Consider the following 25,873-nt stretch of genomic DNA (forward strand, 5'->3'; position numbering starts at 1 on the left):
TTTAACTGGCATAGTCACCCCCCAGTTTTGTTTTTGTTTTTTTGATAATACATGGGAATACATAGGGTCTAACCACTTGGCCCCACCCCCACTTTTTATACCTGGAAGTGGAACCAGAAAAACAAACAAACAAACAAACAAAAAAAAAAAAAAGCATGGTTAAGCTTTTGTGTGTGTGTGTGTGTGTGTTGTACCAGAGGGGCTTAGAAGTGCTGGTAAGGCCTTTTGTTTTTGTTTGTTTTTTTTGCTTGCCAGCTGGAGAAACCTGGAAGTGGGAGCATAAAGTTGCACTGAATTCCATTTTTTTTTTTGCTTGTTAGCTGAAGAAATGTTAAAGTGGCAGCAGATAGTTGCTTGAAGGCCTACTTTTGTTGTTTTGTTGTTTTTGTTTTCTTGTTAGCTGAAGAAACCAAGAAGTGCCACAAGAAATATAAACTGCCCCCCCCCCCCACTTTTAAAAATGTGGTGCTGGCCATGACATTAACTCTTTATGTGCCATTTTCGCACATCGGACTCAGATGCCGGCAAGCCACATTTGCATATTTTGCTCAAATAGCACAATCCCGCCCACACTGAGCAAAAGATAGCCAGATGTCACAGTACAATGCCAGCTTCACTCCATAATTCCATTCCTCACACAGCTCTAGCTTGCTTTGCATGGGAATTGAATAGTGTTTTTCCATATATAGGGGCTTCTTTTTGCTAAATTCTTATTTTCTGTAGTGGTTGTGTTGGCAAAAGTCATAGGCCTACCTCTCAGACTGGGACAATAACAGACCTACAGGCCATTTGCAAGAAAATAATCATAACTTTTTTATCATAGCAAAGCTTAGAATTTTCTGTAAATTTGCTCACTGCATGTCTAGCATAGACATTTCTATAAAAAGGTTTCATTGCTCTGAAACTGTTTTCCAAAAGTGCTCATTTCTTCCTGTCTCAGAATAACGGTGCACACAGGCCCCAGGGGTTTTACACCATGACACACGTAGAGTTCAAGAATGTACTATGGTGTTATTGTAATCATGACAAATGCGAAAATGATTTCACCTTGAAGGAGTTCCCTGACAAATATCGTGCTGTCATTATCACCACCATACACAAGAACGTCAACCAGGCCCCTGGTAGTAGGGGGCATCCCGGGTTGGTAGTCGCGGTGATCACCGCGATACAGGGCGATGGCACTGGCACCGTTTTGCAGCAGCGTGGAGCCCAGATTCCCGACCCGCAAATTGGACAACCGAGGTTGATGAGAGAGTCGCGGTTCTGAGTTCAGTGAAGACCCAATGACGAAATATCCTCTCCTGGAGATAAGAGCAATGGGAACAATCCATCAGGTTTGTTGCTGAAAAGAACACAACCCTTTGGTATATTGTTTGGGTGAGACAGAAAAAAATCAGCAAAATCTGGGCAAACACATCGGTGTACTGTAAAAGTGGATATTTTCGCACTCGACTAATTTTTCGCACTCGGCCAATAAGAAGAGTTTCACATGTGTTTAATTCCGCGGAATCAGGACAGTAGGTATGGGAACGTATGGCGAGTAAAAATATTTGCGTGCTTTTATTTTCGTACAGGTTTCTGGCTGCGCGAAATGCATGAAAATTTCAACACCGCGAAAATGTCCACTTTTACACTATTAGTTTTTCTGAGAGACAACCTTCTCATGAGCTTATTATGCCAAACAAAATGTGACTCTATGCTGTGCGGTTAAGCACTAAAAACAGTGTAAGTTTCATATTCTGTCAAAAAATAAGCTATGCAGATGAGATTAAAAAAGACCAAACACAGTGGGGGCACTGTGACATAGTGGATAAAACTCCTGACTTTCCATCAGAGTATCGGGGTTCAAATCTTGTCCAATTCTTAGGTCCTTGGACAAGTTGTTTTTACCAACGTCCTTCTCGACCCATGTGCATAAATTGGTACCTGGCTATGCTACAGTAATAATAATGGCAGAGTCCTTTGGTGTAACAGCGTCAACACCGAAGAGGCTACTCTAGCTAAATCTCTTTTGCCAAAAGATGAGAAAATTTACAATTTCAAACCTTTCTTTTATTCTGCACCTACAGTACCTTTCATCATTTCGTTTGATCCTAATAATAGTAATGAAAGTAAATTTGAACATGATGTGAAATTCCTCATCACTGCCACATACTCATCTGTCTTGTGACCCTGGAGTGGAATTGTCTTGTAGGCCCTCCCTCCGTTGATACCGGTAAAAAGCACAAGAATCAGGGAATCTAAGGGTGTTAGACCACGCTCGCCATCAGAAAGTTCGATGAACTCCCAAGAAGGGGTGCCTAGATTCCCTAGACTCAGCTCATTGATGACAATGGTTGGGGGAGTGCAATTGTTGGCTGAACCTGGTAAATATAAGGAGATGAAAGATGAATGCTTCAGTCCTTTTTTTCTTGGGAGTTATAACATAGGCGGGACAGTAAAAAGTGATTATACTCATCAAGTCTCATAAAATATATTTCAGTGGTTTTGGGATGGATCCTCTTGTTATAATAGGCAGTCATTGATAGCATCTAATAAAGCAGAATAAATACTTTTCTTGCATTTGAGCCCTGTTTTTAACATACAGCAGTGTTTACTTTGGGGTTTGGGATTATCAAAAGCCTACAAATTCATAACTTAGCCTTTGCATCAGCAATGCATTTCAGAAAAGTGAAGAAAGAAAAGAAATTCTGCTTCAAATTGGCAAACCTTTATATAATATCTTTTTGGTTTTGTGATGACTTCTCCAATATGATGTATTCAGTAAAATTTAGTGTTGCTAATTTAATAATGGAAATATAATTTCTGCAGTAAAATATCACTAAGACTTGATGGTCTAAGCCTTTGCCACCTCGTCACAGTTATAAGTGTTGCAAAATTTTGAATCAACTTCCAAAGAGAAATATAAGAAAGAAATATGGAATCAGAAGGTAAGTAGGTCTTTCATCCCATTCAAAAACAAAACAAAGCAAAACTTAATGATTTCCCGAAGTGGAAATATTTTATGTTCAATAAACATTCTGTTACTACAGTCAATATTTCAGGAGTTGCTATGTTTCCAAGTATCAGTGGACTCACAAAATTTGTGAAAATATAGTAGAGTGTATATATGGTGTATGGTCAGTAATCCCTTTTGCTCATGAGGGAATTTAATATTATACATAACCTATATCATAAATGCAAAGTGAAAAGAAATAACCCATATATTCTATTTACTCAAATGATAGACCAACCTTTCTTCATGGGTGTATTTAGTAGTGAATTGTGGGACATCAGAAAAAATAGCATCTCTTTCAAAAAGCAACACTTAGTTTGAAGGAGTGCAATGATGTTTCTAACATAATTTACAGGAGGAACGGGTGATGGAATATCACTTTCAGGCCTATTCCTTGAATAATAATTCTAGATCATAACCAAAAACATGAACCATGAATTTCACTTGTTTTCTAATGAGAGCAAAACAATACGACACGAAGAATGATTTATGCCATCAAAAAAGGGACCCTCACTATCACCCTATACAAGCACCTGTCATTAACCTTAAGCATTGGTAGTACCTGGGGTGGGTGTGGTGGAGAGAAACGCTGTCATGGCAACGGGCTGCCTTGATAGGCATCGGGAGACAGAAGTCCCCGGAGCCTGGATGACCTGTGTCTGACCTGGAGCAAGGGAGGTGATGAGCGAGGTGTCCATTACCATAGATGACCCATAGACCACCGCATCCAGGATGTCCATGCCAGGGTTGCCCTCCGGCAGAAAGTCCACTGGGTCACCAGTGAAGAGGACGACAGCGTCCGATCCACTCTGGATGGTGCTATTCGTTAACACGTAGTCCGGAGGAGGCGACACATCTGCTGTTCCCACCACGTAAAAACCCTGCGCGTTGGTTCTGAAACATATGACACCCCATGATGCGTTAAACGTACATATTCCTCTGCTAACCTATCTACAAGCCTGTTCACATTAGAGCCGAATCATGATCATACTAATTCCCACACGAATGTAGAAAGAACAAAAACAGAATTGAAAGACAGAAAGAAATGTGATGAAGTTGATGCAGCTACACTAAATGGGGGAAACCAGATAGAAAGGTAAATTAAAGGAAAAGATGTGATGACTTCAAAAAATAAACAAATAGATTCTAAGTAAACACATATTCAAGAAGTGGAACGATAGTACGTGATAAGACTCACATTCTCCCTGACAGATTAATCTCCAAGTATGATCTGTCATCATTGCTGCCATCGAGGAAGACCAGCATCACATTGTCCAGCCGAGTGCTGCCGATACCATGGTCGTAGAACTCCACAAATTTATCTGGCTGGCCGTCTATGGCACGCAGCTCATTGATGATAAGAGCTATAAAAACAAATTATGATGTTCCAAACAACACTGAAGGGTGATGTGATACAAATCTAGAAATGACTACAAAGTTTGTTAAGAATCTATCCTACTTATCCCTTTCATCCTTACAAAAGGCTCTAGATTTAGGTGGTATATAACCCATCTCCTTTCTCCTTCCAGTGAACAAGAGATGGATGTCTGTATGGCTAGGGAGTGGAAGGGATACAGTATTTCACAAACAACATCACAGCTACAGGTAGTGTTTATTTTTGAATACACAAGTGCCAGTAAATGTAAAAATTAAGAACTGGCTTGAGTGGAATTCCACAAAATATATCTGCATTTGGATGTTGTTTGTTTTTTTCTCAAAAAAACATTTGCTTATCCCAAGTTGTCACAGAATGTTTATCAGAATTTCCATATGATCCATATATAATCACTGCAAGAAATTTGGAAAACAAAATGTACCACATTACAAAGTTACTACAGAAGATCTACTACTTACGGCTATCAAAGTTCACAAATGCCGTGCAATTGTTTTGTTTTCCCACAGTAGGGACAGTCAGGGCATAGACAGTGGGATCTCGTCGCTGTAACCCATGGCAACGGCTCAAGCTCTCGTCGTTTGCCAAATGAGTCCTGTCTTCTTTGATGATGAAATATCCTAGGTAAACAACATCAGTTTACAGAAAATAGTGTCAGGATATGCAAGATAGATGCAGGCACACACTCGTGGTCTCTCCCTCCCCCCCCCCCCAAAAAAAAAAAGAAAAAAAAAAAGAAGAAGAGAAATGTGGTCACAGCAAAGCAACATCTACTACAAGCTATTACAAAGCTGTAGTGGTTTGAAGTGGCATTCTTCAGTATCAGGCTCTAAATCATGGAAGTTTCACTTTACTGAATCAATGCCAACCTCAATTAGTTGAGACAATTACCAGCCACTAAATATTCTGTTAGTCAACTGGAAAGGCTACATAAAACCTTATAGACAGAAAGAAATACTTGAACAAAATACTCCAAACGGAATATCTATTAAAAGACCTTTATTACACATGAAGAAGGATGACGGAAGCATGCAACCCTCAGTGTCTTAACAGTGCATAAAGCTTGGTAACCTGAGAAGATTTTTACAGATGCAACTATAGTCACTCTTTTTCTGAATTACCATTATCTTCAAACATGAGATCTGCATGGATCATTATGATGACTATTTTGTGGCATACCTGGCACGAGTTTAGCGACCAAACTGTTGGCCCGCTTGTGGTTGGTCGAATAGACCACGGCATCGATCACACTCTTCTCTGTGACAGGAGTGCCGGGGGGAAAAGCCCCCTCGTGTGCCCGGTAGAGTGCCACGGCATCTGGGCCGTTCTGCAGAAAACCGCGGGGCGCAGCGTGGAGGAGGAGGTCGGCTTCTGAGGCACAAGATTTGAATTGACACAAATGAATTGTTGGTCGGATTTGATATTAACAAATCCATCAATGGATTTGCTTGCTTGATCAACACATTTTATTCAGCCACAAGACAACCACGTGCCACAAAATAAAAAGGCATAAGGCTAGTATTCTGTACAACTCTACCATGAAAATAATCATATGTCAGAAAGAATGTATAAAACAGAACACATGAAACATAATATTTCCTCTACATCATGGAAAATGTGTAGGCCTATTGAATTTCTTGAAGGAGTGTAGAACAGACAAGCTTCCCTGGAGCAGTTGTACAAGCTGTCTGATATATCTAGCAACAGTGAGTATAGCCATGCATCATCTGCGAGACCTGAGATCTTTCATGACAGTCTTTCTGATAAAAGCATATCTTGATGTGTGCTCATTCAGTGCATCTCACTGATAAAATAAAACCTGAATTAATTCTACAGCTTTAGTGTTTTCCTTATGGCATAAATAGTAGTACCCTAGGCCAGATATTTTGTTCTTGCACCAAAATGTCCCTTTTGTAATGCAATCAGGGTTGCCAACTTGTGCAGATCTAAAAGCATAATGATGTAGGGTGACTAATGTATTTTGAGGGCAGCAATCATATTCTGCTTTTAAATTGGAGAATTGCTCATATACTACAAATGCTAAACTAAATTTCAGACAAAACAATTATCATAAACAACATAATTTCTTATATGCGATGGAGAAAAAACAACCACTAGTAAATAGTGTAAAAACAATTGTGAAATACCAAGTACATGATTATTAACTAATGCTGACAACTTACCTGAATATATACTACAGTTTAAAATAAATAGGCCTATAAATAAGTATTTTAATTCATCTATCATCCAGTAAGATAAAACACCAAATATAGAATAGGACCAGACAGATAGTTTCCCTTGGATAGGACATAAAATGGAGGTCCCATGGGTAGAAGAGTCACATACTGTGCACACAAAGGATCTCACTTTGAACATTCATTCATTATCAAGAGCAGGGTACTTAATAAGCAGTGGTCCATCCCAAGTACCAGAACTGGACCTCATGGAAGACCAGCTAGTGCAGCTGAATATGGGCTATCCAGCCATATTGGAAGATGGAAAATGAAAACAAATAACTGAATGAAATGAGGATGACACACCCTCTTTCATGATATGGGAACCAATCACAAAGTAGCCCTCCGCATTCGTCCTGTAGCCATCCAGACCCAAGGTGAGGTAGGACCGGTCAGAGTTGCGCCCATTGAAGAGTACCAATGTGGTGTAGTCGAGGGAGGTGTTGCCCCGCCCACCATCATACAGCTCGATGAACTCCTGCAGATCTGCCCCCGGGATGTCGACGTTGATCTCATTGATGAGGACATCGGTGATGAAGGTGGGGCAGTCATTGAGGCCATCAGCAGAGACTGGGGCAACCACGAAGGGATCCATCGAGCGGGGAGTCAGTGAAAAACAGCGGCTGAGAGAAGATGAAGGACTCTTCAGCATGGCTGTTGGGATCTGCACATTTATGAAAGCATTATCATTACACAAAAGGATTCATCAAGCATGTAGGCCTATTTTTGAAGTATTTATGGTAATATTTCCTTTTTGGAAATGTCAAAATGTCAAAATATTCATCTATGTTTTGGCATATTGCATAAGTATAGCATGTGTCATCAAATTTCTAGTCAAAGTGCATCCTTGTATAAAATGGCAGATTTGATTTTTCTTTGCTTGCTATGCAAAAATACTGTTGTTCAATTTTCCAGTTGCATTTTTTTAAATGATCATGTACAACCATGCATGATTAATCTACAGTTCATATGAATTGATTTTGCAGGGGTTGCTTTTCATACTATCTGGGCTATTTGCAATCTATGGGTTGTTGCAACCAAATATTAATGAATGTAGATGAGCTCATGGAAAGATACAGCAACATATTATACATCTAGGAAGTGATTTGAGGAATATTCCTAAATCACCAAATATGTTTATAAACTTACATGTACCTGTACATATCACTTAGAAACCTGAACTCATGCATCTTTCCTGCACTTATTTGAAAGAACATATATACTTTGAGGACATATTTTGACATGATAGAGCTACACCAAAGAATACATGGACATATTACAAACAACCAAACTATGTTTGGCTCCTTCCTGCAAGGAAGTCACTGTTGACACTGACAAAACATGACAACACTGACCTTATTGCTGGGAGCTAATATCTAGAAGTAGCATTGCATGTGTATTTCTATACTTCCAATAATGTACAAAGTATGGCCAATGCAAAATGCCACATGCTTGGATTATGGACTCACAGGTGAAGCATCAGGTATGAGTGCACTGCTCTTGCTGGTCATTGAGCCATTGTACCAATCACTGTATACCACAGCATCCATCAACCCAGCTGTGGCGGGTGTGGTCAGACTGGCAGCAGACATAGTAGCTGATACTCTGTACAGGGCCACAGCGCTGTAATTGGTCCTCAGAAAATCTTAAATGCACGACAAGTAAGGGATGGATTTAGGAGGGAAAATAAAAAACAAACTGATCAACCTTAACATAGCTAATTGGTGATGTTTGTTGTTTGAGATGTGTCACAACAAAAACCTATTCAAATTGGTGAATATTATACCAAATTTTCCAAATTTAAAGTCAGGCTTCCCATTAGATATAGTTTGTTCTCTCTTATGCCCAAACTTCCAAACTACATGAATGATTATGATACATGTGATTTCATGAATAAATGTGATTACTGCAAAAGTGGAAATTTTCGCAATGTTGAAATTTTCGCGCATTTCGCACAACCAGAATCTAGCGCGAAAATAAAAGCACGCGAATATTGTTGCTTGCCATACGTGCCAGTAGTTGATGTCTTGATTCCGCGGAATTAAAAACAAGTGAAACTCTTCCTGCTCGGCCAAGCGTGAAAAATTAGTTGCGTGAAAATATCCACTTATACAGTATTCAGGAACCTGTAACTCATCAAGGCAGGCTGTAAGAGCTTTTGACCAAGAAACGTCTACGTTCTGATTCCATTACATCAGAAAACAACAAGTCAATCGAAGCTGTAAATATCCAGAATCATTCACAAATACAACACTGGGAATATGTCTATATAGCTCCACATTGCAGATTTTCAGTAAATGTGTGAATCTGATGGTGATGAAGAAAAAATGACAGATTACCTTTATCAAGGATGAGGTGGGGTGTGGGGATGACCCCATTTTGCCCTATCACAAAATAGCCCGCCTGGTTGGTCCTTTTCCCCAAGAGAGGGTAGCGGTAGTAGGATTGGTCATCATCTCCATACAACACCACCACAAACTCATCTTCGGTGATGTCAAAATCAAATTCCATGGAAGGACAGAAAGAGAACATAGGGCAATAAATAATCTGAGATAAGTTTCACATCATGAACACATGTGATTCTATAGACACACTTGCAAGACTGAGGTTCAAGATAGATGATATGAATCAAACCGGATACACCCATTAGGGATATACTAGAACCTATTGGAGCATAGATTTGGGATTGAACATAAAATTATCACACTAATCAGTTTGTAGCATTCTCTTCATGGCTAGAAATTGATAATATTCTTGTTTATGCCTAAAAATACAATCATATGACTGATGCATTCTTAACAAAATAAGATCCATTAAATCCCATGGACACTTGCCACAGTATACTCGGGACTCGTCCTTAACTCTTTATGTTCCACGTTCGCACGCCCGACTCAGTCGTCGGCGTGTCAACTTCGCATATTCTGCTCTAATGCACAAACCCGCCCAAACCGATCAATAAATCGCCAAATGTCACAGTACAATGAAAGCGTTTCTTGTGGGTCAGTTCCTGTCACACGTAGCTTGAATTTTATGTTGTGATTGATTAGCAACTGGTGTTCCTTAACTGGATTTGAAAGTAAATTCCTGGTTTCTGTCAATGTTTTGTGTGCAAAAATCATGCCTCTACAACAATGCAGCTACTGTTATTTTGAAAGAAAATAATTATAGATTTGCCAATGCAATTTACATCAAAGTAAAGCTAGACATTTTCTGTACAACTTTGCTCATTACATGTCGAGGGTAACAAAAAATCTGCTAAAGTTACATGGATTTCAAACACAGAATGTTCTCCCAAAGTAGGACTTCGATGATGTCTCAGAATAATGTGGCACACAGGGGGTTTACACCATGGCACGTAAAGAGTTAATGGGTTAAATAGCTCCAATACTGACATAATATACCGCTGTATGCTCCTATGAACACAAGCATCATTTGAACAATCATGCTTACATAGCCAGCATAAATCAGTGGGGTGCAATTTCTCACCTAGGGTTGTGAAGCCATAGCCAAGGTCCCAGAGTTCCAGGAACTGCTTTCCAGGCCACAGACTGACCTCATTGATGACCAACACTGCATTCTCTCGTGCCGGGCACCTATTGACTCCCTTGGGCGAGACGTTGACCGTCCGGTAGGTGACGGAGCCGTCTCGGTTTGAGCACCTACTGATTGACATGTCCGTGTCTTCTGGTTCCGAGGAATTACTGTAGGACACCTCGTCTATGCGATAGCTGTCACTCGGCGCTGTTCCGGGCTGGTACAGCTGCTTCTTTCCACGATAAATGCGTACAGACCCTGGACCCCTAGGAATCCATCCCGAGGGCCGGCGGAAGCGGGGAGCATCCGGGCGGGGCACTGCCAAACTCTGGTATCCTATGAGGAGGAGTCCGTGGGAATCTGTCTTGTACCCATTCAAGGTCAAAGACTCGTGGACTAATCCAGTTCTGCCATCTATGCTGGCCTGAGAAAAGTTAGTGACAAAACAAAAATCAAGGCTGAGCTCAGTAGATTTTCATGTTCACTGACTCCATTCTGATGCTTATTTTGTGAAGGACAAAAGAGTCTGTGAGCTCATCAGCACATACTCTATTCATACCTCGCACCTGATCAATATTTTACATTGTTTGACAGCACATGCAGTTGACCGTGGAAAGGAGAGACATGTATCGACTTCACTGCTTTTGCACGGGTGGATTACCAACCTGTCTGTTCTCTGTAGACCTGCACAAAGAATCTCGTTTGGGGGGGGGGGGGGGACAACATCTAGAGGCTCTCGGAGAATTGCGGGAGGAATAGCTTAATATGAGATATTTGTTATGAAAGCTGCCCAAAAATGAGGAAAAAGAAAATATGGGATATTTTTTACAACTTCAAGAATATTCTTTGTTGTGTGAGAAGTGAGGTATCACTGGAAAGGTTTTATTTTGCTCCACGTCTGATGATGGATGTTCTCTAAATTGCTTCAAAATGGCACTTAACCCATTATTTGATCAAATTCTCCATACATAGACTTTGAATCAACAAATTGGATTCCAATATACAAAAGGACAAGCTTACTGGTATGTAAGTGTTTTTTAACCCCCCCCCCCCCCAAAAAAAAAAAAAAAAAATCAAGGTAGCATGTACTAATTGATGTTGAAATAGTTACAACAATTATTCTCTGCGCAGTTAAAGGACAAGTTCACCTTCATAGACATGTGGATTGAGTGAATGCAGCAATATCAATAGAACACATCAGCAAGAGTTTGAGGAAAATAGGACAATCTGTTTAAAGTAACAAATTTTTGAAGTTTCTGCTTAATCACTGCTGGATGAGAAGACTACTACAGCTTGTGATGTCATATGTGTAAAACGATATAAAGAAAATATGAAGACAATTCAAGATATTTTTACTTTTCTTGCATAATAAAAGAACATTTGATCACTTCCCTCTTTCAGAAGGCAAGGGGGAACAATATTACCCTTAACAGGTCGAGTAGAGGAAATGTGTACTTTTTTCAAAAAGTAAAATCTGTGAAATTCTCTTTGTATTTTCCTTATGTCGTTGTACGCATGTGACATCATACACTGTAGTAGTCTTCTCATCCAGCAGTGACTGTGTAGATACTTAAAAAAATCATTACTTTTGAACAGATCGTCCGATCTTCCTGAAACTTTCACTGATGTGTTCTACTAATATTGCTGCACTTACTCAATCACATGTATATGAAGGTGGACTTGCCATTTAAGAAGGGAGGGAGAGAAGAGGCAGATACATAATGGGAAGGTAATAACTGACACTTCGAGATGGTACTTACCAACGTTATGTTGTTGATTGGAAAATATGGGGTGCCAAGGCTGGATAGTTCGATAAACTCCCCAAGTTCAATAATGGGGTTGTTCAGGTGGATCTCATTGATGACGATGGGGGGCAGGGGGCAAGAATTGACCACCCCCTTGGTGGGGGCAGAAACGGCAAAGGCCAGCTGCAGTTTGGCCTCAGGAGAATAGCAGCGCTGTAAGGAATTTTGCCCTGCCACAGAAATCAAGTGGGAGTGATAACACCTCAGTGAACATGCTGATAATCTGAGTAAGGAATAAGTGAACATGCTGATAATCTGAGTAAGGAATAAGTGTACATAAAGTAATGGAGAAATATATATATATATATATATATATATATATACATATACATTTTATATATATATATATATATATATATATATATATATATATATATTTATATATATATACATATATATATATATATATATATCGTCGCTGGGGTGACAAAACCTCGTATCTCAAAATTGTCAAATGTTCAGGAGAGTGAAAAAACATGGCGGCCAAAGCACTACAGTGAATGGGAAAGCCTTCTCTTTGACATGTCATGGTGGCTTCATTTTTGGAGTAAGACAGTTAGGATTTGGCCAAGACATCACTTGACCCATTATTTGACCATTAAGCTAAAAAAAAATTTTTTGACATTTTTGAGATACGAGGTCTTGTCACCCCAGCGACGATATATAATGAGACAGACAGACAGACAGACAGACAGATGGAGACCAAGCACAGAGCTAGCAGGAAATCATTATTGCCCCTGCTGCATTTACAATGAACAAACAAAAACAAACAAACAAAGTACATGTCATGCACATACTTTAATGAACACAAAAAGAAACACAAACAAAGCAAGCATGGACATTTTCAGCAAATTATTATTGAAATGCTTCCATGACTGTAAATTACTGCTCCCATGAAATATCTGTATGCTAAGCCAAACATAAATCATACTCACAAACATATAATAACCCTAACTCTAATCCTAATCCCAACATCAAACTAAACCTAAAACCCTATCGCGACCTGTACTCTAACCCCAAGTCTCTGCAGAAAATAAGACAGGAGCAATTGTTGCATGAGAAAATGTGATATCACCCATTAAAATATCAAATTTCCATAATGCTGAAAGTCACTTTGTCTGGAGATCAGCATCAGTCATCCAAAAATCCAAAAATTCATACTCATTGTCACCATTAATTTTATGAAAGGTTCTTTATGACATTGCACAATATACACACAGCACAAAACAGTGTAATACAATGCGACTATAAAATAATGTGCATACGTGACAAAGCAGCAGCCAAAAAAAAAAAAAAAAAAAAAAAAAAAAAATATATATATATATATATATATATATATATATATATACCAAGCATGCTCATGGATAGTGAAATAGGAGAAAGAAGGAGAGATGGTGAGAAAGATAAAAGACTAAGAGAGGGAGAGAACACAACTGACATACACAAGCCAGAAAATATGGGATCAGTCTTGATCAAATGCCAAGTATGGGATGTAGTCACATAACTTTGTGTCAGGGTTAGCACAATTTCTGAGAACTGTTGCAACAATGATGGTATATAGTCGTTTTAATCACATGGTTATGGAATTTTGCCTGCATGAAAAGCTTTGACTGAAACAATTAATTCACTGCCATTTCATAAGGTTTCCCCTCCACCTACCCTGCAGAATTTGATCATGGAAGTCATTTTCAAACTCATAATATGAAATCATTTTTTTTTTACACCAAGGATTGTACCAAGGATGGATATCCTTTGCTTTGCTAATATATCATTTCATTTTATGAAAGGCATTTCTTATTAAAGGGCAATTTGCCCACAAGAAGAATATGAATTCTGTGAATGCAGAAATATCATCAGGTCACATCAATAAGTTCAAGGAAAACCAAAAAAATAATTGGTTAATGAGTTTTGAATTTCTACAGTTTTGCTTGATTTCATGCACAGTAACTACTAAATAAGAAGACTTCAACAATTTGTAAACCTACAGTAGTAAAACGATCTAAAGCAGATACTGAGAGAATTCCACAAGATATGTCACATTTCATGAAAGTACACATTTCCTGGACTCACTGCTGACATATCACAGTACATTTATGGTGATTGTACTGCCCCTACTTTTTGAGGGGGTATATCAAGTGCTAGAAATATGTCAAAACTTCTTTTACAGTAAAAGCAATTCATATCTATCATTTGAATCTAAGTTTCAATTTAATGGTATTGCGAGAAGAGTTTGTGGGAACTAGTTGTCTTGTTGGCGACCAGTCAGAATTAATGGATTTTTTGATCTGCTGTGATTACGGGATGGTACAGTATTGGTGGAGATGAGAATTGGGCTTTTAACTTTACGCGAGATACCAAGAAAACACTTATGACATAGTACAGAGCATACCATTTTAAGAGGAATTCAAAGATTATTTGATGAAAGTCGGGTTTGGCATGACTGAAACATCCAAAAACAAGGTAAAACAAAGTGATCATAAAAAGTGTGGTTCCCACACTTATTAGAATCGCTCTGTTTTGGATATCTCAGCCATTTCAAAACCAATTTTCATCAAATAAACGTTGAATTCCTCATGGAATTACATGTTCTTTCATATTTTGTGAGAGGTTTCTCATTATCTCACCAAAAAATGTTAGAAACCTGAAAATAGGTCTCAACCAAAACTATACAATCTCTTTAATATAAATACAAAAAGTCTTCAGCACGCACCAGTGAACACGCTTTCATCCATGTTGATGACTGTTTGGTCATCATCCAAGGAACTCAGGAACAACCAGTCATTTGTGCTGTTAGTACCAAAGGTCATGACATCGATGACAGTATCAGTAGCGAGTGACACCAGTTGGACGCTTGCTGCATCACTCTGCAGGTTAGGGATGGTAGGCAGTTTTCAATCCTGGTCAGACAACACAGTTTGGAGACTGGCCAACGAGGGCTCTTTCTCATCCACACATATATTTTGTTAATTATTATTATACAACATGAAACACTGACTTCTAGGGCTGCTGAGCTTTTCTGTATATCAACCTACATATCACTTCTCCTGACTCTACATTAAAGTAAAATATATGTGTGAGCGCAAGTGTGTGTGTGTATGTGTGTGTGTGTGTGTGTGTGTGTGACAGGTCTGACATGGTCAGGTGGAAATCAGACTTTTTGAGATTTAGGGTTTTGTATGAAATTAGTTATCCACATTTTAAGCTCTAAAAAAAATATATTTCTTTCATTAGAGGTTCACCTCATGCAACCGCCAATTCAAAACAATGCATCCCAACAGAAAGCAGAAAAAACAGCCATCAACAGTTAAGTTCTGTATGAGAACTGGGTGGTAATTTTTCTTACCCCATAATTCTGACTATGAAATATTATGATTCCCTCCCTTTACTGATGTTTCTGTGCACCAGTCTTAAAGGAGATAAAACATCAAAAGTAAGAAATTAGCTCATTCAGGGGTATTTGGGTCCTACCCTGAGGGCCCCCATGGGGAACCACAACCATTTTGTTTATAGGATTTCATCCCTCCTTTAATCATTTCTGCCAGGTTAAGTCAAAATCTATTCACCTCTTTTTAACCCGTTGCGGCCGAGTCTTTAGTATACTCGGGCAGGTGTCTATGGGAAATGCATGTTGTAAGAAAATCAGTCCGTCCTCAACAGGTTAAGAAGACAAATATGTCAAATATTAAGACATTTTTTTCCTTGCCCAGGTTGGGCATTTAGGGGTTTAAAAAGTTAGCTTGCTTTGTTGAGCATGTAATATTTGTCCCTATATCATGTTTGGAACATTTCATTTTCACCTGCTATCATCAGTTTGATTGCAAAAAGCATGCTGCACTGCATGCAAACACGTCTTACTGGTATAGCTATTTTGATTTCAACAGCACATGAAAGAGGGTAAAGAATTAAGCCTTTTAATAGCCACCTGTGTACCCACATATATGCATACATCACACATTTACTCCATTGGCCCCATGCTACCCAGTAATCTCAATGCTCCATGCAACCCTGGCAATGAAAGGTGTGCTGCGTGCATGAAACCATGAAATAGTGTGTGCACTACCAGTAAAATATGGCTGTAGAAGGACAGCTTTCTGAAGTATTTTGCTATACAAAATTCTCTTCCAGATTCACACATTGAGAGAAGACATAAATGCATCAACAAATATACATATACTGTATATCAGGGCTCCACACTAACTTATTTTTTTTTGTGGCCTGATGGTGCCACCAAAATCATCAATTTCAAATTTTTGGTGGGCCGAAAAAAGAAAAACAATAAAAAACATTAAAAGTCCTTTTTTTGTTTAATGAGTCAAATATTCAAGTTTTATCATAGTACGAATTGGAAGCTGGACATATCTACTCATAAATAAACCTCAACATTTCTGGTGCAAAAAGTTATGAATTTATTGACATACTTTTCAAGAAATTTTGGTGGCCCGAGGCGGGCCACCAAATTTGCCCTTTTTAAAAATTTGGTGGCCCGACTTTCATTTTTGGTGGCCTCGGGCCACCGGGCTACCGTTAGTGTCGAGCCGTGTATATATATATTGCTTTTTAGAGGCTTTTCAGCTTTTGTCTCTTCTGCAACATAATCCTGTACAACTACTGCCTAAACCTTCCCGATCCAGTCCCATCTGGTGACATGACATTTGCTCCTGTGACAATTGCTCCAGTTTCATTTTCTCCAAAAATTTGGGGTTAGGGTTGTGATATGGTGTTTAGGTTTAGTTTGACACGAGGATTAAAATTCTGGTTGTGGTTATGTTTGTGAGTAGAATTTACGTTTGGCATAGCGTGCAGATATTTCATGGGAGCAATTGTCACAGGAGCAAATGCCACGAAATAAATATACAAAGAAAAATGACTGACTACATAACTTGTATTCATACAGATGGAAAGATAAGACAGAAAGACAGAACAAGTACTGCTAAAATTAATATAGTAGATGGATGAATATAGTAAGCCAAATTACCATATGAAACATAATATCTCTAGTACATCATCAGTCTTAACAAAGTAGTGACTACAAATGGGTTTAAATCAAAAGTATATCCACAGCCTGTTTAAGTCAATTAGTAATTATGTTTCACGCCATCCTTACAAATATAGATTAACGCTTTTCACACGCCACAAAATATTTCCTAACTAGAAATGTCGCTTTGGCGACTGGTATGCCTCCGCCATAATGCATGATTTTCCCAATAGGTCTAGATAGTACATGTGGACACTGTGTGATTACATTTTCACAAAATTGGCAAAATATTGGAATGACAAGTTTGTCACAAATGTGTTGAATGTTCACCTTCCTTGACGTAGGTTTAACAAGGAAAAGTAGAAATTACGCGGTGCGTAAAATATGTCCCCGCCGGAAGTAGCAAAATGTACAATATCGGTCAAAAATCAAGGTCAAAGGTCAAAGAAGTCAAAGGTCAAAATTCTGTGTAGAAGTTTTGAAGCCCTCACCTAGTGCCATCACAAAAAGCAAACGGAATCGAAATCAGGTTTTGATAGAAATGGCGAAGGAGTAGCATTTTGTAGCCAATTTATAATATAGGTCAAAAATCAAGGTCAAAGGTCAAAGAAGTCAAAGGCCAAAATTCTGTGTAGAAGTTTTGAAGCCCTCACCTAGTGCCATCACATAAAGAAAACGGAATCGAAATCGGGTTAGAAATGGCAAAGGAGGAGCATTTTGTAGCCAATGTACAATATAGGTCAAAAATCGAGGTCAAAGGTCAAAGAAGTCCAGGGTCAAAATACTGTGTAGAAGTTTTGAAGCCCTCACCTACAGACTGTAGTGCCATCACATAAAGCAAACGGAAATGAAATTGGGTTAGAAATGGCAAAGGAGTAGCATTTTGTAGCAAAATGTACAAGGCAGGTCAAAAATCAAGGTCAAAGGTCAAAGAAGTCAAAGGTCAAAATTCTGTGAAGAAGTTTTGAAGCCCTCACCTAGTAACATCACATAAAGCACACGGAATCGAAATCGGGTTAGAAATGGCGAAGGAGTAGCATTTTGTAGCAAAATGTACAATATAGGTCAAAAATCAAGGTCAAAGGTCAAAGAAGTCAAAGGTCAAAATTCTGTGTAGAAATTTTGAAGCCCTCACCTAGTGCCATCACATAAAGCAAACGGAATCGAAATCAGGTTAGAAATGGCGAAGGAGTAGCATTTTGTAGCCAATGTACAATATAGGTCAAAAATCAAGGTCAAAGGTCAAAGAAGTCAAAGGTCAAAATTCTGTGTAGAAGTTTTGAAGCCCTCACCTAGTGCCATCACATAAAGCAAACGGAATCGAAATCGGGTTAGAAATGGCAAAGGAGTAGCATTTTGAAGCAAAATGTACAATATAGGTCAAAGGTCAAGGTCAAAGGTCACAACTGAAATTCTGTGTAGAAGTTTCAAAGCTCCCATGTAGTGCTATCATATAAAGCAAACAGAATCAAAATTGGCTCATAAATGACAGAGAAGTAGCAAATTGAACATTTTGATCACACACGGACGCACAGACAGACAGACGGACGGACGGACGGACAGACGGACACACACACGTACGGAGCCCGTTTCATAGTCCCCTGCTCGAACTCGTTCGGCGGGGACAATTAGATGAATAGGAGAGCATGTATCTAGGGATTTAAGGACTTTAACTTGACTTTGACCCATTCATACATTTAGGCATTGAGTAATTTTCAAGGTACAGGTGTGGAGAAAAAGTGCAATTTCTGAATGGAATAGTAAATTGTTACCATTTTCATCTGGCCCTTGACCCTAAAATTCATAAGATAATTACTTTCAGGTAGAACATGCATAATATGTACTAAGTTTCAAGGTAACTTGAGCCACTTCCGAGATATGGAGGAAAAAGTTAGTTCAGCACTTTCACTTGATCTTTGACCTTTTGACCTTTGAGGCAAAAGAGAAAAAAAAAACTTTCCAGAAAATTTCTATTAGGTTACACATGCATACACCAAGTGTAAAAAAATAACCCTGCTGGCATTGCATAAATATGAGGGTAATAGTAAAATGTTGAAGTCTTGCACTTGACCTTTGACCCCTGACCTTTGACCCCATGAACCCTACATTCTCTAGATAATAACTTCCAGTCAGTACATGTATATACTATGTTCCATGAAGATACCTTGAACAATTTTCCAAGGTACAGAGAAAAAAAAGAAGTTTTAATATTTTTACTTGACCTTTTGACCTTTGACCTTTGACCTCATGACCCAAACTTTCACCAGAGAATCTTAATTGGGTAATATATGTATACACTAAGTTTCAAGAAAATCTCTTCAGGCATTCAATAGATATGGTGGAAATAGTGAAATTTTATGTATTTGACCCTGATCTTTTGACCTTTGACCTTTGACCTCATGACCCAAACTTTCACCAGAGAATCTTAATTGGGTAAAACATGTATACACTAAGTTTCAAGAAAATATCTTCAGGCATTCAATAGATATGGTGGAAATAGTACAATTTTATGTATTTGACCTTGACCTTTTGACCTTTGACCTTGAGCATGTGCACCCAAAAGTTGATAGGCACAACTTCACCCCCTAATACACATACATGCCAAGTTTAATTAGGATACCTCAACAGGTTTCGATAGTTACCTTGTCCACAAAATTCATTACGGACGGACGGACGGAAGGACGGACGGAAGGACGGACGGACGGACGGACGGACAACCCGAAAACATAATGCCTCCGGCACCACTTCGTGGCGGAGGCATAATAAAGTAAAAGCAATGTTAACTCACTTGCAGCATGAGTGGCATTTGATGGTCAAACACTTGCTCCACAGCAGAGGCACCTGTCTGATTGGTCATGACCACTGGGATGAGGTCAGGTGAGGGCGAAAGCACGACAAAGTATCCCTTGTGATTAGTCTGGTATCCACTCAAATTGAAGCGCAGGAAGCGACTGCATAATAACATCGTGTTTAACAATAAAAGACAAGTTTATTCCTGAAATGAATTACTGGAATAAAAAATGGAAATTTTCTTGGTGTTGAAATTTTCGTGCATTTTGCGTGACCAGAAACTAGCGTGAAAATAAAAACATGCGAACATTTTTGCATGTCATATATATTTGTAGTTATGTTTAAATTCTGCAGAATTAGAAAACACACAATCTCATCTTACAAAGCAGAGAGCAAAAAATTATTCACATGAAAACACCCACTTTTACAGTAAGTGATATTTTTCAACATTCTTCAATAAGTCCATCATCAGTGAGAATGGAATAAAACCTTTCCAATGATACCTGCACTTGTTAAATAACAAGAAACAATCTAGATTTAACGATTAATATCTAATATGTTCTATTTTCTTTGCTATTTAGCAGCATTAATTGCAAATATCTCAAATTAACAAGAATAAAGTTAAATGACTTTGCCATCAAACTCTTTGAATACACCAGTGATAAATAAAACATTGTTAACATGGGAATACCCATCATATTTTTAATTGAAACTTGGAAATATTTGCAAACTGCATACCAGCACCTGGTTTCAATGAATGAAAGAAGTCAGTAACATACGCGCACTAAGTTGTCAAATGTTACTAAAGCAAAATGTAGCAAAACAACCTAAAAGCATATTCAAAGTATCATTGAACAGCTAGAAAAAAAGAAAGAAAAGAAAAGAAGAAAAATATGCTGGCATGAGTAGGGAGAACATTCATGCAATTCATCTTGCAAAAACAACTAATGATTGTAATTTCATGGAATACATGCAACCGGCAATAAAAACGTACTAAATTTTATGGTCATTCCTACAGATGATACAACCCATAACTTTATGTCTTAAAGGGTGTGTACAGTTCTGGTTGAGGTGAGGATTTAGCTTTTAATGTTTTGATAGATATTCAGAAACCACTCCATGAGATGTCAAAGAGCATGCAATTCTAAGGGGTATCAAAAGTTTATCCAATGAAAATCGGTTTTGAAATGGCTGAGATATCCAAAAACAAGGTGAAACAAAGAGATCCTAATAAAAGGCGTGGCCTGTCGCCTTTTATTATTATCACTTTTTTTGGATATCTCAGCCATTTGAAAACCAATTTTCATCAAATAAACATTGAATCCTTCTTAAAATTACATGCTCTTTCATATTTCATAAGAGGTTTCTCATTATCTCCCTTATGAATGTTCAAAACATGAATCCCCCCTCAACCAGTACTGTACAGTCCATTTAACCTTCAGGGTATCAAAAGTGCAATACATCATGACAGAGGTGCTATAAAACATTACTGAAATCACAAATTGATATCCTATCACTTCATTCAAATACTGCATTCATACTGTTCCTACTGTATTCAGTAAAATTATGCCTATCTGGTCATTAATGCAGCACAGTCTTCATGAAATCAAAAAAGAAGCAGAGAACTCATGTGGTCATGTAATTTCAATGGAAGTTTTCCTTACGTTTGACCAAATATGTTTTTCCCCCCAGTATGAGTTATTTTCATTCACAGCAAAATACCATTTCCCTAACAGACCCTAGATATATGACACATATCTCTCCCAGACCCTGCAATACTTTGTTAATCAGAGACTCCAACTTATTTCTCAGGAGAAGATCTCACATCAAATGGCAAGTTTTCAAATGTCTCTTGCCCTCCCTCTTTACTTTGAATTTCTTCTGCTCACGCACGGTGTATTTAATTTAATAATAAAGATATAATATGCATCTTCCCCCTTCTGAAATTTGGCTTCATGATAATAAATCAACAGCAAATCAAAACAAAAAATAAGCAGTGATGCTTGAACTTTGTGTCAATTGTATTTTGTGTTCTTTTAGAGAATGGAGCTAAACTCAGAATAATGCAAACAATGGAAAATAGCAACTTTGAGTAGACCTGTGAAAAATTAAGAAGCCTCACAGCTTTCTTGTGCCCAATTGAAAATTAATCTCCTTATGATAGATAAAACTTTGCTAGCCTACCCCTTAACCAACACACTTATGCTCAAAAAACAGACATACATATCACATGTCTCTTCACAGACAATGATTACTACAGGCAAACTGCTCACCTATCTCCATTGACATTCATTGTTACTAGATCTACATGAATGTTGTGAAGGTCCACACCCCCAAATCCACCATCGTAGATTTCAATGAATCCACCACCTCCTCCTGTTGCCGCATCCCCGTCATCAAATTTGACCTCGTTGATGCGTATCCGTTGATGGTAGAGTGGGATGGTCTCTGTGAATGTCTCACTGCCCTGACTGCAGTTGACATTGAGGGCGCCGGGGCTAGACGGGGCCGTGCCGAAGGTGGTGTGGTTCAGCCGCTGGCAACAGGTGCAGCGGCTGATGGATGGGTCAACAGACAACATGGAGGAAGGCACCTCGTTGAGGTGATGCTGGTTAGGCATGAGTCGGTGCAGTAATGTGAGATCAGGCGTATCATCATCTAATCATGAAGAAAGACAAAAATCTAACATTACACTCTTTCCAGTTATGGATGGTGTCCCAGTCCTTTAACCCTTTCTGTACCAGGGACTTTGGACAGTGTGTACAATGCTATGGGACCTGCTGTGCCAATTGGCATTCAAATCACACAAAGGGTTGAGGTAGAGAGTGATGATACTTTTCATGGGTAGCATTCAGACCACATATCCCATCATGTTTAAGTATATTAAAAATATTATTCTGACATATAATATATATACAATGTATATATATTATATATTATCATATATATATCGTATATACACCATTATTAAATTTACTGTGTCCACTTGTAAAAAAAAAATGTACTTTGCATATTTTCATATGATATGAATATGATATGAACAAACCCAAATCCTGAACTATGTCTTGCTCATTAAGCTTACACCTTTTGAGATTAATTCCTTAAAGGGATACATCTAACATGAGCCCAAGAAGCCTTGGTGTGCACCGGAACTTCAGGACAAAAATTTAACCTTAATGCAACTCCTCAGTGGTGCCCCTCAAGGGTGTGTATTTAACTGGACTACACACACATACACACACACACACACACACACACACACACACACACACACACACACACACACAAATAAAGCAACCAAACCAAAATTCTGCACCTACAAGGGATCTACATTAAAAAAACCCCAAAAAACAATTTAACCCTTCACCTGGATAGAGAGATGAGAACTGAAAAAGGTTGACATCTTCTTTGCAGATTTGTGTTGACATAAAAATCCTTATTGATATTTGATCTTATTTGATAACATCATGTCATTGTAAATCATCAGATATTGACACCATCATATTTTTGTCACTTGGGTTGCAAAATACCCCCTTTCCCTGTTAACTAATGCATATTTTGCAAATGTGTATAGTAAACCTTTGTAGAAAGAGGAAAGTATATCACTGCCTTAAGATAGTCTATGTTCTTACAGTGGCATTGGGTCTACTTCAAAATTATTGAATGACTTCAAGTTTGAACCTGAATTTCAACTTACAATTGCACATCTACTTGTCATGGATTAAAGGAAATTGCTCACCTGTGCCATAAACAACAGCATCAACCAAGTTAATGCTAGATGCTAGTCTCGCCCGAAAATACTTTAAAGGTCCTACGTGAAGGGCAACGGCATCAGGTCCAGTGTGCAGGAAGCCTTCTTCATTGGCCATGATGTAGTCTACGTTTGTGCCATTAGGCGACCCAACCACAAAAAATCCAGCCTCATTTGTAGAGTATCCTGTCAGGTCAATGGCTTGGTATGCATAGTCATCTTCACCATCATACAGAACAAGGACCAGGCCATTCAGAGACTGGGAGCCCACACCCCCATCAAATAGCTCGATGTATTGACTCTCAAAACTCTCTGCAACAACATTGATCTCGTTGATCACAACATTGGGCAGGGGACAGGTGTTCAGTGAGCCTGGCGATGGGTCGGCCAACGTGAATGCATTTTGCATGAAGTGGTCCCATCCTCTGCATCGACTCCTGGAGAGGCTGTCATTGCTTGGGTTTAACCACTTTTGCCCAGGCATTAAAATCCTCAACAGTTCTTGCTCAGCGGGCAACCTTGGCTCTCCGTACAGGATCACATCAAGGAGACCCTCCCTGGAAGCACGGTTGCCCATCTCTATCTGTCTATTCAGTTCTATTAGATGAAGGGCAATGGCATTGCATCCTTCCACAGCTGGAAGAGAGGGAAACACCAAGTCTGGAGAAGGTTCAAGTTCTTCACCTCCAATGACAAACCAGCCATTCTCATCTGTGGAGTAACCACTCAAAGGCAAAGGATCAGCATAGACAGACAAAGTGGCTCCATTGTAGAACACAAGAACGACATCACTCAAGGAAACATCCCCAAAGCCACCATCATATAGTTCGATGAAGGGGGCTGATGCCTGGACTCTGAATTCATTAATGATGAATCGTGGGAGAAAATCGGGGTTGATTGGAGGGAAGTGAGGGAGCAGAGACGACGGAAGGACTGTGATGGACGTGCAGTCATTCTCTTCTCCTGGAGTGAGGCTTGTCACGTGAAACTGCGATGATGCAAGGCGGTCATTGCCCCCACAGCGACTTATGGATTCATCTGTCTCCAGCAGGACTGAGGAATCTTCATGCACTGTCGTCTGTCCAGGAGTGAGAGTGTCTACCAAGTGCTGGTCGTGCGAGCCGTGCTTATCATAGACGACTGCATCCACCAGGGATGAATTAGTCACATTACTACCGGGTACAAGCTGACTTGTGTTCCCTCGGTACAGCGCTACAGCTGACACTTTGTTCTGAAGGATGTTTATGACTCTGTCTGGTCCAAGTATAGTTTGTGGGGCTGGCTGCACCCCCTGCGAGCCTATCAAATAGTATCCCAATGGTTCTATTGTTTTATTAGTGAGATACACTATTCTATATGATCTGTCTGTTGATCCTTTGTACATCACAACAGCATAGTCACTGAGGGACACCGTCACATTTGCTTTGTTGTACAGTTCAATGTACTCCCTGTCATCCTCTCCTGGATTATTTGCATTCACCTCACTTATCACCAATGGTGAGGAGACGATAGAGTGGGCACAGTCATTTGTCGCATTTGGACTTGGTATCCCCATTTCATATGCGACCTCACTTTCTTCCTCACATCTGTTGATTGACAGATTTTGCTTGGGAAAGTATAAATCATCTTGGGCGAACACTGTCTCTGCAGCTAGATTTTGCTGGAGTACTGATGCATTTGTGGAGACATGTATTGCAAACACTACAGCATCTTGCAAGAAGTCCGTCGTAGGAGACGCTCCAATATCTATTCCTCCACCCTCCCCATCATACAGTGCAATGGCACCGGAATCCTCATCCTCCCCCCAACTTTCTGCCCATTCCAAGTCTACTGCAAGTTCACTTGAGCCAATCACGTAGTAAGCTTGTCCCAGCAGTGACACCGCAGGAATTGTGATCACTGCACACACCAGCGACGAGTTGTAGAGAGCGAGTGCAAAGTTTGTAATGGAGAAACTCTCGGTGCCTACGTTGTGCAGTTCAACAAATGACAGACTGTTGTCTCCAGTGTTCAACCTGATCTCATTGATGACTACATTGCTGCCGAGGGATGCTGCAGGTATGGACAGTGCCAAGAGGAACAGTACCAGTTGACGCCAGGTGCAGGTCTTGCATATTCCTGAGATTGCTGGGTGCAACATGGTGACAGGCAGCTCAATAGAACTGACATAGACATGGATTCCTGCATACAATGAACAAATAAAACAATTATTACTCTCATACATTGGAACTCTAATGGCTCCTGTGGGAGATACAATATGCAGGAATATTGCTGTACTATTGGATGCAACTGACAAACTTTCCACAAACTTCTGGAAACACACGAACACACTAACACAAAGGACAAAATAAACATTGCAAATTTTTATCAAATTGAATCAAGCTAAATCTAATCCA

The 25,873-nt window shown here is 39.2% G+C and overlaps 1 protein-coding gene across 1 annotated transcript in view; it reads right to left on the bottom strand.

Annotated features, from left to right (window-relative positions):
• Positions 1–25,873, bottom strand: part of LOC140237181 (uncharacterized) — a 52,325-nt gene that overhangs the window by 5,634 nt on the left and 20,818 nt on the right. Inside the window, exons 3-17 of the mRNA XM_072317126.1 lie at positions 23,466–25,658; positions 22,000–22,384; positions 19,725–19,887; positions 14,672–14,825; positions 11,917–12,131; positions 10,109–10,580; positions 8,962–9,105; positions 8,092–8,267; positions 6,929–7,286; positions 5,568–5,759; positions 4,850–5,008; positions 4,194–4,359; positions 3,558–3,889; positions 2,156–2,363; positions 1,048–1,301 (exon numbers count right to left, since the gene is read on the bottom strand). Of these exons, the coding sequence (XP_072173227.1) occupies positions 1,048–1,301; positions 2,156–2,363; positions 3,558–3,889; positions 4,194–4,359; positions 4,850–5,008; positions 5,568–5,759; positions 6,929–7,286; positions 8,092–8,267; positions 8,962–9,105; positions 10,109–10,580; positions 11,917–12,131; positions 14,672–14,825; positions 19,725–19,887; positions 22,000–22,384; positions 23,466–25,658 (5,571 nt within the window). The remainder of the gene's footprint in view (positions 1–1,047; positions 1,302–2,155; positions 2,364–3,557; positions 3,890–4,193; positions 4,360–4,849; positions 5,009–5,567; positions 5,760–6,928; positions 7,287–8,091; positions 8,268–8,961; positions 9,106–10,108; positions 10,581–11,916; positions 12,132–14,671; positions 14,826–19,724; positions 19,888–21,999; positions 22,385–23,465; positions 25,659–25,873) is intronic.

This window comes from Diadema setosum, chromosome 1 (genome assembly GCF_964275005.1).
Source record: "Diadema setosum chromosome 1, eeDiaSeto1, whole genome shotgun sequence".
NCBI classification, from domain to species: domain Eukaryota; kingdom Metazoa; phylum Echinodermata; class Echinoidea; order Diadematoida; family Diadematidae; genus Diadema; species Diadema setosum.